General features: G+C 37.1%; 1 protein-coding gene across 6 annotated transcripts in view; it reads left to right on the forward strand.

Annotated features, from left to right (window-relative positions):
* The window catches only part of RERE (arginine-glutamic acid dipeptide repeats), a 564,089-nt gene that overhangs the window by 407,186 nt on the left and 138,145 nt on the right, over nucleotides 1–18,758 (forward strand). For all 6 annotated transcript variants that reach the window (XM_020974543.2, XM_078145698.1, XM_078145699.1 and 3 more), the window contains one exon: nucleotides 9,929–10,027. In XM_020974543.2, the coding sequence (XP_020830202.1) occupies nucleotides 9,929–10,027 (99 nt within the window). The remainder of the gene's footprint in view (nucleotides 1–9,928; nucleotides 10,028–18,758) is intronic.

The following is an 18,758-nucleotide window of genomic DNA, read 5'->3' on the forward strand; positions in this document are numbered from 1 at the left end:
GGTTTTCTTTTCTTCTGGAGAACTAAGCTCTCACATTATACTTCATTCTCCATCCTCTTAAATCATAATTCTAATAGAAGTAATCAATCAGCCCTCACTCTTTCTTCTCTACAATCTAATCTTTAAAGTGTATTCTGACTAAAAATAGGATTGATTTTTTTGTTTCTGTGGTCTCCATAAAGCCAAAAAATTAGTTCACTATATGAAACGTTTATAGCATATACTCTCATGAAAAGATGAAAACTGTGCATTTGCACAAAATTTTTGAAGCTATTAAGACTGAATGTTATGGGCTGAAAATTATGGTTCACTGATGTAATTAATGACGTAAAAAGAAGTCCTTATCATTGAGTGTGCACCTTCGTTAATTTCTAATTCCATGTTCAAAATGGAACAGGGGGACAAGTCCTAACAAAAAAAAGCAAACAGAACAGTGTGTTCCCAGAAATGGAAGCGTTGCAAGTAGACTTATTCTTCTGGCTCCTTGTTTCTTTGCAGGTTCTTCACTGATTTGTTCCTGTCCTTGGGGCTTAAATATTTTTGAGTTTCGAAAATAACTTTTTTGCTTTTAAATACATTAGCTTGAATTTTTAAATTAATACCCAGAATATAGGAAATGGTTTTGTTAATTTTCAAGGGGAACAGTCGAGGCTTTTGCTGGGTGCTGTGCTATGATATTCTGCATGTTCTGTTTAGCATTGTCTCTTTTCTTCAGCAGATGCAAAAATGAAAAGAACGCAGCCCCAGCTTTTCTTTTAAAACAAATGTTGGTCACGGGGAGTGATATTTAGATGTTTTATGAACAGAACATTTGGATGTTGCCTAGGCTTTTATTTTCAAAATCTCTCAAAACTGCTGAGAAAGGAGGTTTCCAAACATCAGCACTGGCAGATTTGTCATTGCTCTGCTGTGGTATGTTGGTGTCCTATATCTGCCAATCCATAGAAAATTTCAAAGGTAATGCTGAACATCATGATCGTTTCTAGCACTGAAGAAACCTAAAGCTGACTTTCTCTCATTGATCGTTTCCATAGTAGGCTAAAGATATGTGTTTCTTTAATCTTGGATTGCTTAGACTATGAATTTTTTCTTTCTTTCCCCAAGCACTATATCGGTGGATTTAATAATCATACTAATGATGATTTAAGAAAATATCAAAGCATGTATGTTTCTGTTCTTTGTATTAGTGAACATTAGGTTAAATTACACATTTTTATTCTAGCCCTTATTTAAAAAGAGGAATAGTTAGCTATCTGTTTTGATAGTCTACTTTCTGTTTGATATTTTGCTTTCTGATCCTCTCAAGACCATGTCCTAAGAAGGCAGCTTCTATTAACCAGCTCTCTGGCTGGTCTTAACGGCTAGTATATTTATCAGCCTGTTTTTGCCTTTGAAATGCTGGCTATCTCCCCGCCTGATTATCCCCTCCTCTTGAGGCTCTTTTTGCCTTTAAGGGGAAAGACAATTTCTGCATATAAAGCCCAGTTGTTAGGTTTTTGTCTTTTGCCTTCTGAGAAGAGAGGAGCAGCTACTATTGTTTTGATAAAATGAGGATATGATTATAAATGGGTAAAAAATTCAGGGTTGTAGTTGGTCTCTATCTTTAACTGGATATCCTGGCATCTGCCAATATATGCCAATTTGTGGTTATTTTCCAGTGTGATTTTTCTCTCTTCTTTCTCTAAAAAGCCAAGTGGCCAGGTGAGACTCCAGCTAATACATGCTAAAGCCTGCTTCCCTTTGCTAATAAGATTATTCTGCATTTGCAGAACACAGTGTTACATGGTAGCATATTGTTTTGAGTGACAAATGTGGCACTGTTATATCAACTTTGGAAAATTCCACTATTTGGGAGATGTCACCCATACAAATTACCATCTGTCTTAACCTGCTAGCAGAATAGACTTTCTTGTTCATTTACTACTGACAAGCCAAACATGAAAACCCAAGAAAACTCTTTAAATATATGCTAGAAATTACTATGATGACAAACTCGTGTGGACAAGCCATTCTTACTGCTTAGACTGTACTGTGCCCTTAATAGGGCAAGCTTCTCCCATGAAAGGTCTTTCTTCTTATAACTATATCATCTATAATTAGCTTGCATATCTCTGATGCTAAATAAATAACAGCCCAGTGAGATAAATACTGTTCATTTTAAAAGAATATCAGCCTCACTGTGCCCAGGAGCCAAAAGGCTACTGCTAATGGCCTGTAATGGAGTATTTGACCGTTCCAACTTTACAGTACCTTGAAATTGTTTAGAGAGGTTGAAGGCAAAGCATATATTTATTTTAGAGGATTGTTTTCCAGAGAGTACTGTATAACAGCTTTGTCTAGCAAGTGTGGGAACTGTATTGCAGTCATTTCAAAAGTTAGGGTAGTTGAGTAATCAATACATTTTAATGCTGTTAGGGATTAATTCAACACTTTATCTTGAGAAAGTTAGATTGAATTGGGATAGGTAAATAATTTTGAGTTATCTTGCAAAGACCTGAATAGATAAGGATAATTTCCTGTAAGGTGTAGTCTGAATAGGTCAGATTTTGTTGAAAAATAATCCAGTAAAGATAATCCATTGTGTGGCTGGAAGGCTCTGGGATGGTGGAAGGAGGGGACAACTTCAAATATTTCATTGCCTTCATTGCATAACCTTTTTTGGGGGAGGGAAATTATGTAGAGAAAATAAAGTCCATACTGAAGTTAAATACTATTTTCTACCCCTGCCCACTTTCTCTCCAGTGTCTCTACTTGGACCTCTTGGACCATACTGTAAGTCATGACTTTTAAGCCAGAAGTAAATCAATTTCACATTTCTCTCAACAGAGCTGACATCCTCTTTCAAGTTCATGCATTGAAATTACAAGATTCTTATACTGGCTTCTGCTTTCAAGTTAGCATTGTGAGAACTGTGAGACCACATAGCAGATGCAAAAGGGGAAAAAAATCAAATTATTTTGTTCTAGTTACTAAAATGTACTAAAATGTAAGCAGTAAGAATGTGCTAGATGGGAAATTAATATTATCTATTATTGAGACTAGCAGGAGTATTTGATTTTTATATAAGTTTTATGCTAAAGTGAAGAAAATACTTGGATTATGTTCCTCTGGCAAAGGAAGCAGTTCCTCAGCAAATTACAAGTCTGTGCTTGCCAACTCGTTGTTCTAGTATTGGGAAACCAGGTCATGCAGTATCTGAATAACAATAAAAGACCTGGATTTGGGATTAGATTAAGAAACACTAGTTTCAATGCCAGAAATTATGCTGGAGGAATGATGTTAGGACAGATACCTCCTTGGGAAGATGTGCCACGTGATACCTGATATGAAGATAGAGGAAAGTCAGCATGCCGAAGTTGGGGGTGAAGCAATAGAGTATTTCCTAATTGGGTCTTAATTTTCTTTCTTTTTTGGAGGGGTGTTAATTTTCTTTACTGAAGGATTTCTTCCCCCACCCCCGGTAACATAATTTTGAGAATAGATTTCCATTTTACATGTTTCCTACCTCTCTCTTAAAGGTATTTTTTCCCCAACCAAAACATTCATCTTGCCTTATTTTGTCCCAGTTGCCATCCTATGTACCAATAATAATTATCTACCTTTGTCAAGAGCTTGAGATTGTTTATATATAATCTAACAAATGAAATGCAGATAGCACACTAGATTATAATGACTTTTAATGAGGACAATGCTATAATTAAGTGCCAGTTTTCATGCAGCATTTGCATCATCTTGGTTCAACATTATTTAGGCTAGATCTTTGTCCTCCAGGGACTTCTAATCTAAGCCAGACACTTAGGGTGCCAACAAGTTCTGTCTTTTCTGGAGGACTAACTAGGAGCTAGAGATGAATGGACATTTTAGGAAGGCAGAATTCAATTTCAGCTCCATAAAAGGAATACTTTCTTATATTTTGAACACCTTACAATAGATCAGTTTGCTTTTGTGAAATAGTGAGGCCCCCCTCCCCAAAAAAATGTTCGAGCAGTATCAGGATGTGACTAGAAAAGAGATGTTTGCATTAGGTGGAGAACTTGATTAGGTGACCTAACATTTCATATTTCTAGGATTCTGTGCTTCTAAGGAAGCAGGGTTTTGAGTACAGATGATTGTATGTGGGTAAATTGTATTTTACCTTAAATAGTGAGTGAATGAATGAAGCATTTATTAAATTTTTTGAAGTAAGATTAGGTTCATTAACCAGTTCTGAAAAGCTGCCTCATCATATTGGATTGCGTTTTGGGAATGTTGCATGAGCTCTTTTATACTCAGTAAAATGGAAAACTGAATGAAAGTGTGTTTTCTCTGCAAGTATTGCCATTACTTCTTTGTACTTGTTTCCCTTTACCACCATTTAGAGTCAATGTCCTTTACTCTCATTGTTAGAGAAAGAAAACCTGTTTAGTTGGTCTGGCAGCAGGTACCACTAGATGGTACTGGGTAGTACAGAGAATTAATAATAGGTTTTTTAGGGTTGTTGAAATCTTTCTGCAGCTCAACAAAGTCATAGTCTGTGTTCAGTGAGTATTTAATACCTTCCAGAAAATTAACTAAGTGATTTGCTTCTATTTCTCTACATGCCTCAAGGGTTGCCATTCTAGGGGCTTATTTTTGATGTTGAAATATTCACTTAGAGAAATGTCTCAACAATCTTCCACTCTCTGGTGCTTAGATATTTAATCATAGGAAATTATATTTTTAAACTAGTACTAGTGAGCCAGCACTTCTTCCTCCACTAGCCTTTTTCGGTTTTGTTTTTAAATATAAAAATTTTTTAGATGCCTTTTGTTTTTGTATCACCATCATTTCTGGGATGTGAATGGCTCCTTCTATATCTGCTGCCCCTGAATTGAACTCTCCCTGATAGTCAAGATGAAGGGATGAATGAACATGTGTTGTTACTGACTGAAATAAGGATTGTGTTGAATGTTTTTTGAGGATCGACATATTAAGGAAAAGAAGAGGGCTTCTTCCTTATAAAATATAGTGACAAGTACAGCTTAAGTAGAGAGAGCTTGGGGGAGACTGCATCTTTCTCTGGCTCTGCTTCCCTTGTTCTTTGCCACAAAAATTCAGGTGGATTTTTGGCAGTTCTTTCCCATGTGTAGGGAACAAATTTTGAATTGAGGAAAGATTCTGAAACCCAAAAATGTTCTTAATGGACTCCAGTTATTTAATATTGTGCAGTCTACCTCAGATAGACTTTTCTACAGCCATCCTAATGACTATAATTGCCACAGGATGCCTTGCTGGAGTCGAAGCTGCCAGATGCAATACCATTTTGATCTAAAAAGGTCACAGTCAAAGGGACATTTAAATTAAGTTGTAAATTACAATTGAAGAACAATATTTTGATGTGCGAGACCAGAAATGTCAGACCAGGGAGATGTAATTCATGGGTTCATTATAGAACAGAGGTGCCTGACAGCTGAGCCATGCCAAAAGGAAAATTTATTTGCAACATCACGCAGTCAGAAAATGGCAGCTCAGATGAGAAGCCAGAGCAGGAACTTGAAACCTGGTGGTAATATGCAGAGTTTATGCTAATCAAATTTTCCAAAGATTCAGAGGCGTTTAATGACTGTTGTGATACAAATGAGGTGTTTGGACATGTGCTTATTCTGATTTTTATTTAGATTAAAACCTTGTGCTAGTTATATAAAAATAACACATTTTTTTTAAAGCAGGAGTTAAGGCTTATTCTGTATCTGTGTGTGTGAGTATAGGTCTATAATCTTGAAGAATGATTTCAGCTGCCTGGTTAACAATTAACACAATGACTCCTTCCATGACAGCTCTGAAGAAGGGCAGTAATTTAATGTTTATAGCAATACTGTGAAAAGTTCAGTCATGAGTTAATTAAACTGTAGGCAGTCATCATTAGGTATTATTTATTCTTTTGAGTAGCTTGCCAATAAACGACTTATATATATTAAATTACTGAGAGTAATAAGCAGGGGAATGATCTGTCAGGCGGAGTGAGAGAAACAGATCTAACACCAGCAATTACGAAGAAATGTTTTCCTTCTTCTAGAGTGATCCTTCCCATGTGCTAATCATGGACAGGTTAGAACGGTGGCGTCAGACTCAGAAGTGAGGACCACTCAACCATACATAAGGATCCCTGCAGGCTGCATATTGACTTGGTGACCTATATGTGAACATCTGTTTTATTGAAGTTTTATTTCTCTTGTTAAGTATTCCCCAATTACACTTTAGTCTGGTTGTAGCTGTACTCAGAAGTGTTTTAGGCCTTGACACCTAGGTTATATGGTCCACATAAGTAAGTTGTTAGAGTATTCTGAGGATGACCCTTTATCTAAATTCAGAGTACTATCGTAATAAATGGTTGTTTACATTCCTAAGGTATTTTTAATTTTCCAGAGTGCTTTTGCTGTCTAATTTTAATTTCACACAATTTCATGTAATAAAGCTGAGAATTATATCCATTTGATAAATGAAATTAAGGCACAGAGGTTGTTGTAATGAATTGTTGAACCCATACAAATAGATAACAGTGGACTGGAGAATAAAACCTATGCCTTTTGATTGCCATTCTTTTGTAGGGTTCCACCCCCCCCCATTTTAAATTAGACATGTCAACTTTTCTGGCTTCTGAGAAGGTAAAATTCTCAGGTCTCCTGGTTAAATGTAGTTTGCTCTGGATGATTCACTCATGTAGAGGGAGAGAGGGAAAAAATGCCTAATAATGCTTTAAGTTAGCAGAGAGAGTTTCTCTCCCTTTGTCATTAAGAGGTTGGTTTTGGTTTTGTTTTTGCATGAAAAGTAGTACTGAATATCAATAAACATCTAATAATTTCTGATAAGAAACAAGTCATTTTTCTGGCACACCAGAAGTGCATGTATAGAACAAGCAGCTGTGAGGGGGCTGGGCACCTGCAGACCTGGGCCCCACACAGGCCCAGCATTTGCCTGTTCTCACGGACTGAAGTAATCACTGCCAGTGCATTAGTGAGCAAGCAGGAACCAGAACAGAACCAACAGGATGACATTTGCTCAGGCCTAAGGGACAAAACCAAAAAGAGAGAAAAGAGCTCGTCTCTTAGGAATGTGTTGCTCACTTGGAAGTCGTAAGTCTGACCTGCATCCGCCGGTATAGAAGTATAGTCACAAAGCTGATGAAGGTGGGGAACAAGAGAAGTAAATGGATAAGCAGATAGCCTCTTAAACACTACAAACTTTACCTATGGTGATGCATTTAGAAGCAATAGTTTCTCCTGGGTGATGTAATATAGGCAATGTATTTTCTTGATTTACAGCCAGGCAAGGGAGGATTGATGGTGCCATACCTTAATATATCTCTTACCAGCTGCTTGCAGAGATTAGAGGCTGATGGAGTAGAGAGATACATGGCTTAGGCCTTCCTTTTTGTAAAGTTGCTTTTTCAGTGTCATTTCCAAATAGGAATAGTCTGTATGCCCTACTTTTAGGACATATTTAGTCTCATTTTTCTGAGCTCAGTTTGACTGTGAAGAGAAAACACTAATTATCATTTCCCATAGTTTCTTTTCCATATCTGGGAAGTGAACCTAGAAAATTAATGGAGAATATGAACCTAGAAAAGTGCCAGACCACAACACGGACCAGCCCTCAAAGAGCTAGCTGCAAGAGAGGCAGCTAGTAAAAAAAATGAAGTTGACAGATGAAGTGTTTTATTTGAGAAACAGCAAGAAGGTTAGTGTTACTGGGTCCACAGAGTACCTTTTAGAGTGAAGTATAAGGAAAGTTAGCAAGAGGCTAAATTGGGAAGAGCTTCAAATGCCCAATAGGGAATTTCATATTTAACCTCGCACATAATATGGAGTCATTAGAGACTCTGTGTGTGTGTGTGTGTGTGTGTGTAGGACATAGAGCTGTGACAAGGACACACTTGCACTTTGGTAAATCACTTGGGCTGCTGAGTAAAGAATGGGTTGGGGTACGGGGCGGCTGTGTGAGTGGAGAGAAAGGGACATAAATGAAGAACAAAACTTGACCATAAATTGAATGTATGGAATGAATTTGAACGTTGTTGAGGATGAAATGCTAGGGGATGAGCCTGGGTAATGGAGACGGTGTTGCTGCCTTTAACAATAATAGGGAAGTTGGGAAGAGGGGAGAATTTCAGAGGGAAAAGGTAATGAGTTTGTTTTGAATATACTGAATTTTAAATTCCTCCATCTAGCTCAAGATGTCCAAGAAGAAGTTGGTAATACTTGGCTACAGTCAGGAAAGTGAGGTTAGGGCTGAATATATACATGTGGGAGTTTTTTGCCTGTAGGTGATCATTGAACCCACGGAAGTTGATGAGATCAAGCAAGATAGTATAGAAGAAGAAGACAAACAATCCCAGAACAGAACCTTGGAAGATAAGTACGATGTAAACTGGAGGGAGATCTAGCAAAGGAGACTTGAGGAGTGTTTAAATAAGTAGAAGAAGAAACAGGAGAAGGCAATGCCACTAAACCTGAAGAGAGTGTTCAGAAGTACCAGAACACCGAAAAACTGTTGGAAGCTACAGAAAAGTCAAGATGGATGAAGATTGAGAAAAGACCATTGTATTTGGCAATTAAGAAATCATTGGTGATTTTGGAGAGAGCAGTTTCAGTTCAATGATGAGGTCAAGAAGCTAGATTTTGAAATGTTTAAATCAATGAGAAGGGAAGAAAGGTAGGAAGCAAAATGTAAACACTTTTCTCAAGGAATTTAACTTAAAAAGGAAATTGAGAGGTAGAAGATGATTGCTAGCAGATAATGTAATAGTGAGAGGGTTTTTTGTTTTGTTTTTTAAACAGTGAGGAAAGTGTGATCATATTTGTAGGCAGCAAGGAAAGAGCCAATAGATAAGCATACGTTAAAGATTCAACAGTGAGGAGGGATGATAGTGGAGAGGATTGGAGAAAAGAGGGCATATGTTGTGAAGGTAGAAAGAGCAAGGTGGGGCAATGATTTTGACATGTGTAGAGAAAATGAACAGTCAAAGATGATCCCAAAGTTGAGGGCCCTGTTAACTGAGAAGAAGATAGTGTTCCAGTAATAGGGAAGGTTGGAAGAACTTAATGTTGCTATAAAAATATATACCTTAACACTCTCCACTTGAGCTTCACAAAGCATTGTGGGTAGTCAAAACAACAGACATCTTGTCTTTTGCCATCTCCGTGTTTGAAATCTTTCCAGTGTGGCTTGATATGGCCACGTCTTCCACCACCATGGCATAACCTCCATGACAGAATGAAGCCTGGAGGGAGAAAATGCATTTGGTGTTCTGATTTAAAAGGGCACATGATATAATGGACAGGCTGCATGTGGTATTTTGCATTAAATGTTTGGGTTCCCTTCTTGGCTCTGTTACTGGCTCTGCCACCTGTGTGGCCTTGGGCAGCTCACATCCCCTTTCTGGGCCTCAGTTTCCTCATCTGTAATTGAAGTATGATATTTTTCTAAAGATCCTTTTATCTGGGGGCAGCTAGATGGCGCAGTAGATAGAGCACCGGCCCTGGATTCAAGAGAACCTGAGTTCAAATCTGGCCTCAGACACATAACTCTTACTAGCTGTGTGACCCTGGGTAAGTCACTTAACCCCATTGCCTAGCCAAAAAAAATTTTTTAAAAAATATTGAGATCCTTTTATCTGCAAACCTAGTATCTTATAAAATTGTACATTTTATTTTGGCTTTGGGGTACTTTGGAGTATGATTCTTAACCATTTCCCTTACCCTTCTACTTCACCAAGGAAAGGTACAGTTTATGCAGGTAAAAGTGATGAGGGCAAATTGAAATGTGAAATTTATAAAGATGAACCTCCACTGTTGTCCATTAATTTATTCTATCTGATACAGCAAATGCAGGCAGCATTCCTCTATTGATTTATCTGTAGTTTGTTAGTTTACAAATAATTTGCTGACTGAAACTTTTATTATTTTTTTAGCTACATGAAAGCAACTATGATGCCGGAAAAGCCCTCCAGCGCCTGGTAAAGAAGCCTGTGCCCAAACTGATTGAGAAGTGTTGGACTGAAGATGAGGTGGTAAGTAATGTGAAGACTCACCAGAAGCTTCAGGGCAGGGGAATTTGTTCTGTGAAGTTTGGATTCAGTCAAAGGGCCTCACTTGAGGACCTAGAGGGCCACGTGAGGCCTCCAGGCTGCAGGTTCCTCCCTCCTGCTCCAGGGGATTGATAGCTCCCTCTGTAAGTGGTCCTTTTCTCATTTAAGGCTGTGCCTCCTTCTGGTTAGCTGCTTTGCTAAAAGGGGTGAAATATTAAAAACTGGGAATATAAAATTTGAATATTTGAATATTACATATGTTAGAGTTATGATGGAGACTAAGATGAAGAAATGATTTGTGAGCAGAGAAGAGACATAGCTGCACAGAGATACACAGGCACACATAGACATATGGTCACACAGGCAGAGATTTAAAAAAGTAAGACTTTCATCAGCTGTTACAGGCCTGCACAACTTGCAGCCAGCGGGCCGTTTACCTGCCTGCAGGATGCCAAAAGATTTCCTCCACATACAGTGGATGTTTTCCACTACATTTTTCGCGGTGTGGTGAGAAATCCTTTGGTTTGCTGTAAGTGACCTGCAGACTGCAAGTTGTGCAGACCTGAGCTATTGTGACATTAGGGTGTTACTGTTAAAGAGTTCTGGATGCGTTGTGTTTTTGCAGTTACAGATGTAGGGACATCACTTATTGGTCCTTGTCCTCTCTAGGCTGACTCAAACACCTCTCTTCTGGAGCATGCTGAGAAACAAAACAATTCAGCATTTCATTGTGTATTTCACTAGTCCCAGAAGTGAACATATATTAGTATAGTGACTGAAGAAATTTGAAAGAAGCCTTGTGCCTTTGGCATTGGAAGTCTTTAAAACTGAGGTAGCCAATTCAGTGTGAATTCCTAGTTTGTCAGACTTGTGATGAAATTAGTAGTTTAAAAAAAATAGCCAATTCCCAAATCCTTGATTAATTAAAATATGAAAAGTTTCTTTTTGCATCACCGAAAAATTATTCATACCACAGTTCAGGTTGAAAACACTGAAGCTTCTTTTGTTGTTATTGTCATAGTTATGTGAGTCCTCATTCTTCATATTTTTGATTGAAGTAGATAAGAGTTTAGGTACATCCGTTTAGATTAAACCAGGTTACTCTTTTCGAAATAAGGGGTGTCTGAAGAAGCTATTGTGAAATAAAAGAGAATCTTTGACTTTTACTAGGACAGTAGAAGGAAAGTCAAGAGCTCTGAATGTAGAAATCCTTGTAGAGATCCCTAGGGTTATTACTCAAGTGAATCTTCTTTTGCTTATCCTGTCCTGAAACATAAAAGACACACTAGTTTCTTATTTGGCCTCTTTGTACAATTGCAAATGCCTCTTACCTCGGCCCCGTCTCTTCTACCTTGATGTTGCCTTCCAGCTTTTACCCTCTTCCCTAAATTCCCTACCCTCAGATATATAAATACCCTTTTTGCCCTAGAACATCTGGTATATATAACACTTAGCTCTTGCCTCTGTGGTGGCAGCATGTTGACAGCACTACCATTGCAGTCAGAATTAAATGATGAGAAGTGGAGCCTTACAAAACACACTCACAAGGTTAATTGAAAAATAAAACATTGTTCCAAAAAATGAACACCCTGAGTACGGAATGATGATCATTAACTCCATAAATCATTGTCACTTTGGTCTCATTTTATCACATTTGCTTCTTGTTCTATTGCAGCCAGCTTTTGAAAAATGTTTTGTCAGTCATCTAACCATTAATGAGCCAGAGATCAAACCATTCCCAGGTGTGTGTGTGTGTGTGTGTGTGTGTGTGTGTGTGTGTGTGTGTGTGAGTGAGAGAGAGAGAGAGAGAGAGAGAGAGAGAGAAGAGAGAGAGAGAATTGAGTGTGAATGACAGTAAGTATATGTGATGTATAGGCTGGCATACACGACCATGAATGTAGTCTGACCTTGAGCCTTTAAGTAGATAACAAGAGAGTCTCCTACAACTAGGCTCAGCCTAGGGGAAGAAAAAAATCTTCTTTATCTACTTATGTGAACCACAGGAATCAGAGAAGAAATGGGTCTTAATTATGATTAATTTCATAGAGAAATTAGTATCTACCTTCCTTTTTTTTTCTCCTAGTGTCTTGCATACTTATGACATTCTGGTTGTTCTACCTGACTGCATAAATCTCTGCAACTCTGCAAGTAGAGTTAAGGAGGAATCAGATATAATTCTGACAGATTGGTCTCTACTGATGTAATGTTCTTCCTCCTCCTCTTAGATTTTATCCTGCCTTTACTCCCATCCTACTTATCCTTCAAGACCCAGTGCATACTCTTCATTCTTCATAAATCTTCTCAGGCCAACTCAAATGACCATATGAGCTCTTCTTCATTTGTTCCTATAGCGGTGTCTTCGCTGTCCATTTGACAGCTCCAAAATAACTCATGATATTTTTGGTATTGTTTTATTGAATTCTGCTATTTACTCTAGTTACATTACATGTATTTGTCTTATCTTCTCAGTAAGATTGAAACTGTTTAGGTCAGGGACTGTGACTTGCCTGTGACTTTTATATCTTGTAATATGTAACACACTGTCCAGAATGTAATAGATTATCTTTGTTGTTTCATTTATTAAGCTTTCTCCTTAGTGGGTATTATTTGGGAATTGAGGGAGTTGGCAGGAGTTGATTGTAAGCAAGAACAGATCCTAAGGATACAAAATACTATTTCTGTATGTACATTGCAGTTCTATAAAATAGGTGTCAGAGGAACACATTTGTTAAATGCAGCATTGAGTTTGTGGCAAAAGCATCAGTTTTGCTCCAAACTTCCGTCTTTCCTTCTAAGTCCATTCATTGGATAGTAGTAATTCTTAAGTTAGAAGGTCTCAAATAACCTAATTTTTTTCAGTTCAGTAGTTCTTAACATTGTGTGTGTGTGTGTGTGTGTGTGTGTGTGTGTGTATGTATGAAGTTTCTTATAAAAGTTGCCCTGAGACTGAGATTTTATAAGCTTTGCTGAATCCTAGTCAAGTTTGTATAGGTTTCCATCAAACAGAAGGTGATGCCTGAGTGTTCTTATAGATAAAAGTTATCTACAGCAACTTGAAAACTAGCTTTCCAGGCTGCCTCACTGTCTTCTGAATCAGATTAATAGAAATTAGATCAGATTGTAGAAGCTGTGCATAGCAAGCACATGTCTTTAACCAATACATACTTGTATCTATTCATTCATTCATTCATTCATTCACTCATTCATTCATTCATTCATTCATCCATCTATTTATTTATTTGTTTGTTTGTTTGTTTAAAATTAAAGTGCTATGTTATCATTCACCCATGTTAATGTTAGGAATGAGGAAGAGAGAATAATTTAGATCAGAAGGTTTTTTTTAAGTCCTTAGTTTATTAGGTTTTTAATTAAATATGATGAGCACATTTAAATAACACAGAGGGCCCAGGCTGAGCTGCAGCTAATCGAAAAAGATTAAGTCACCCATCCACACTTGGGTAGTTATTCATTCTGTTTGTTTATGCATGTAAGCTTGAAGGCAGCCTTCCTGGCTGTTGGGCTGCTTGCTGCTGCCCTGGGATTCCTCTGCTGCTGTGTGAGTTTGGCCTCTTTAATTATCATTCAGCTGTTGATTATGGAAAACACTGGTGATGCTAATTGAATTCTCTTTAAAATTCAAGGTCTATATTTTCCTTGCAAAGTCTGGCAGTTTGGCCTACGTTTCAGTTTTTTGCCATTTAAGTTTTAGCTAAATTGCAGTTTTCTGTTTTGCTTTCCATTCACCCAAGCCCATTTTGATATTTGAAATTGATTTGCTATTGAATTTAGCTTTTGCAAAAGAAGCAAAGGATTACATCAAAAGTGAAATTTTTTTTGCTCACTTTGAGTGCAGGATGTTGCCATTTCATTCTGAAAATTTGTAGCTTTTCTCAAGAAATACTCCACTCTTTAAATATTTTATACCACTTGTGATGTGATGAATTTGAGGTAAGCAACCGAGGTTTAAATAACCTTTTACATTTGTATCTCAAACTTGTTCATCCTTGGTGATGATAGACATTAATTGGCCCTGTATGTGGACTTGCAAGTTAATAAATTTTAAAACATCTTAAGTCCTGGCTTCAGTTTAAAGTTCAATTTGTCATAAATATAATGATATAATATAAATATATAATGATATATAATATATAAATAATAGAAAACCCTTCCAAAAATGATGTGACATAGCAAACTGATTTTCTGAATATTTGTAATCCAATGAATCTGTGTGCCTGCTCAAGGGATTACTTACACAAAATGCATGCAATTATTAGCATGGTTTCTTTCTCCAGCATCATCTCCAAATGCCTTTGTTATACTCTTTTTGGAATATCTGCTCAGGAAAACATATTTTTATTGTTCATTTCTTTGAAGCCAGGTGTCTGGGATGTGCTGGAAGACAGAGCTGCTTACTGGGGCAAAAATACCATGAATTTTATTTACTATTTGTTTGGCAGCTGTAGAAAATAGAATTCACAGCAAAATCGAAGTATATTTCTGGTAACAGCAGGGGTTGTTCCTGGTTTGAAAGCTATGGACAATAAGGCAGGCGTGGGGAGACCAAAGAAGAGTTCTTTCTCAATGAGGTTTACAGTATCAGTCTCCATTTAAATCATGAAATGGGTTTTTAATATTGGAAGATAAGGTGGTGTCTAGATTTAAATTTCATAGCACGAGTAAAGTTAACAATACTGTTTAATTCTGATGGGACTAATTTTAAAAACAGTGTAATTCCCAGACTTCATATTTGAATCATACTACTGAATCATACTGTCAATTTCCAAGCAACATTTTAATCAGTGTGAAGAGGGAGAAAATTGAAAAATGCACCTAATAACTTTACCTGTTATCATGAACCCTTCTTGTTCTAGAGAGACAGATTTTTGTGAGAATGGATAGAAAAGTAGACTCATTTCCCTCTCTGTTAACCCTCCAATTTCCTTTTAAGGGAAGTGTCATACATGTTCTTGTAGTGTGATAATTAAATATGAAAGCAAGAAAAGGAACTAGGTACAAATTATGACATATACACACAACATAACTGAAGCATGACAGAGTTAGATATTTTAAAATATATTGTTTTATGTACACCAGAAGCTGATTATTATAGATAGGTCATACATTCTTAACACATTCCATAGTTGAAATCAGAATATTAAAATTTTCTAAAATTTGGACTCAAGTAAAATTATCATAATATGTGTTTTACTGTTTTCAGTGTTTTGATTAGCCTTTGATCTCAAACTCTTGGTTAAAGACCTCAGTATTGTGAACAGAGCAGTTTATTTTCAAGTCCTTTTGGAAATAAGACAATGAATTAAAATCAGTCATATGCAAAAAAAAATGATGTGGGAAAGTCAGTTTTGTCCATTAGTTTGTAGAAGGAATCTACTGCTTACCCAGCTGTAAAGAAGGATTTAAAAAAAAATCTTTTGCAAAATGAAATAGGACAAGTAGAAGGAAGACATAGAAATTTCACAAAAAAAAAGTATTTCAGCATTTCGTTTTCAAGAAAAGTTGCCCTCTATATTATCCAGTCAGTGACCTTGGCTTCAACAAATGTGACTTTATTGTTTTCTCAGTCTTGATCTTTCTACTACTGCCAAATAGGTTTGTTATTTTTATTATTTTAAAACAATTTCATGATTTTCTTATTTACTTTAACCAACATATGTTTTTTGATTCATCATCTCTGCTGCCATGTACTAAATATTTGTTAGTATTAAATGTTTGCCGTACTCTTAAGTCCAAAGTGAAAAGTATTAAAAATATTTTAATTGGCTGAATGCCATTCTTCAGAGGGTTACATTTCTGTAAAGATGCCAGGAAGCTAAACCCAAATAGAACACTAAATATGCACTAAATTATTCTTAGGTGTTCCAAAGAATATTTTTAAATTAGAGAGTCATTTTATGGTACATTCCTCATTGTTGCCAAGGGGGGAAAACCTACAGTTTGAAAGATTAATAAATACTATAGCAGTTGGTTGTTGGAACTCTGTTTTCCATCTCATTTTTGAGAGGATGTAAAAAATGGAGATGGCTTATGCTTTCAGCTGCTCTCTATCATCTTTCTGGGCTCATTTAAAAAGGAGAGCAAGACACAAGGGGGCTTGAGAGATTGCATTTGTTCTCCCACAGGCAAAGTGCTTATTTTATAAATGAGGAGGACCAGAATACTTTCTCTCTCCTTTATAGTTTCTTAGCAACAGAGCTATAGTCAATCTTAATGTGTCTGTTCCATTGTATATGTACAGCAGTGTTGGATATAGAGCTGGAGAGTTTCACAGGTGAGAACTGAGATTAGTCTGGAAACAGGCAATGGGAGAGCAGGAAAGGTGAAAAAAAATAGAGACTATATAGTGTAAAAAAGGTTAGACCCTTCCAGCAGTCACTTCTTTCTTGGCTTAGTTTCAGCTTAAATCAAAGGCTCTCCCAAGTAGATAACCAGTAATGATCCCAGTAGCCTGAGAATGCCGACCTTCTAAATAATGCTGACCCATTTTTAATTAGTTGGCTGACAGTTGCTCTCAATTCCATTATTCCATTGAAGAACTTTGGCCATTAGTGCTCAGCTGTTAGAAAGCATCACACCTGCTTATGAGTGATGTTAGGTCACTAAACTCCAGTTTGGGGATGTTAAGGATTCATTATTACAGTAGGAAATAATATGATCCAGTCAGGGGAACCTTGAACTGGGGTGAAGTTAGTGGACCTAGTTTCTCGTAATGGCTTAATCAATTACTAGCAGTTCGACCTCAGCCTGGGTACATAGCCTCTCTGGGTCTTATTTTCAGTCTGTAAAATGAGATTAGATTTGACGATCTCTGAGCTCCATTATATTTCTCACGGGTTCATACCTGCCTTCTAGAATTCCCATCAGCATAATCCAGAGTATTTCTGGATGGGGGAAAGTAAGATAATGAAGTCTTAACAGTATTGTTTTAGAGATTTGAGAAAAGATGTTTTTTAATCACAGAGCATCTGGGCACTGCAGAGCAGCACACTCAATCACCAAAACATTTGGTTGACTCTGTGACCTTCACACAAAAGCTTCTCTTTCATCTTGCAAATGAATGTCCATTTGTTACATTGTAGGTGTGGAAGCCTATCTATCCATTTCTTGGTGGTAAAATTATCTGAGCGTTGACTATAACATCTCAGGAGAGGAACCATCTTTCCTTTATCAAATTCCATATTTCTTTTCTGATTCAAGGTTCTTAATTGTAGTCCATCCCATGTTATTCTCATAACATGTCAGAGGGTGGTTTTTTGGTTTGTTTTGGTTAAATTAGTGAACTGCCTGTCATTAATATTCTTATTTTTTTGGAGACCGATTGAAGTGTTTTTGTGTTGGTATTCCTTATATTTTTTCCTCAAAATTGCTTTACTCTATTAAGATAAAAGCATTTTAATAGGAATATGAAGCTGGGAAAAGTCATTAGTCTTCTTGTTCCTCCTTCCCTTTTTTCCGACTGGGTCCATTTCTGCTTGTTTACAAGATTTCTTTCTATTTACACTTAATAGATATCTTATATGTACATTGTTATTTGCATGTTGCCTCCGTAATTAGAATGTGAGTTCTTTGAAGGCAGGGACCATGTCTTTTTTGTTTGTTTGTTTTGTTTTGTTGGCCTTTGGGGTTAAGTGACCTGCCCAGAGTTACACAGCTAATAAGTGTCAAATGTTTGGTCTGAGGCCCCATTTGAACTCAGATCCTCCTGATTTCAGGGCTTGTTATCTATCCACTGCACCACCTAGCTGCCCCTTGTTTTGTTTTTTGATTGATAAGACTAACTGAAAAATTAGGAATAGTGTCCTCATCAACTCCATTGGTGGCATGTACCAGGAGATCAACAACTAAAAGAAAGGTGCCATAATATATAAAAATATTTATGCCACCACTTTTTGTGCTGGCAAAGAACTGGAAACAAAGTTGTTGACTGTCATTTGGGGAGCGAATAACAAATTGTGGTACATGAATATAATAGAATATCACTCTGTTGCAAGAAAGGATGAGCATAATGGGTCACATGAGCAACAAGATGGAGGGCTAGATATTTTGTCTGATCACTCCCAACCTCTCAAATCTCTCCAAAACAGAAATTATATGTCAAAGATAAAGCAACTTAGGCTCTCTCAGTGCAGTTCAAAGCTTTGTAGCACTGGTGCTGTGGGGATGTGAGCACCCTGTAGGCTTTTGTTTCAGAAGGGATGGGCCCTACCCCCAAGCCCCAGTGGTTGTCGGAGCCTAGGATAACTTCTATAGCCTGAAGCTGGGGTCTCCATGGACAGAAGGATGGGCACTGGAGTGTGAGGGTAGATTTTGTTTTAAGTCCCAACCTGTCCTTGGGTCTGTTGTTGCAGCCTTGGGGCTAGTAGCATGAAAAATGAGGGGAAGGATGCTGAATGAGCTCAGGGTCAGTGATTGTCTGTTTTTTTCAGGGTCCTTGTGAGGATCTAATGAGATAATATTTGTAAAACTCTTAGCATGGTATCTGGCACATAGTAAATGCTGTATAAATATTAGCTATTAAAATGTGCTTATTATATAAGCAAAACATACTGATCTTAAAGACACAATGCATAGGGACAACCTAAGAATCATAGGTCTCTGAAAAGAACACGACAGAAGAAGAAATTTTAATACCACAATTCAGGAAAACTGCCTGGAACTTCTGAATACAGAAAATGAAGTACCAATTGAATAATTC

Source organism: Phascolarctos cinereus, unplaced genomic scaffold (genome assembly GCF_003287225.1).
Source record: "Phascolarctos cinereus isolate Bilbo 61053 unplaced genomic scaffold, phaCin_HiC Scaffold_726;HRSCAF=1367, whole genome shotgun sequence".
NCBI lineage: Eukaryota > Metazoa > Chordata > Mammalia > Diprotodontia > Phascolarctidae > Phascolarctos > Phascolarctos cinereus.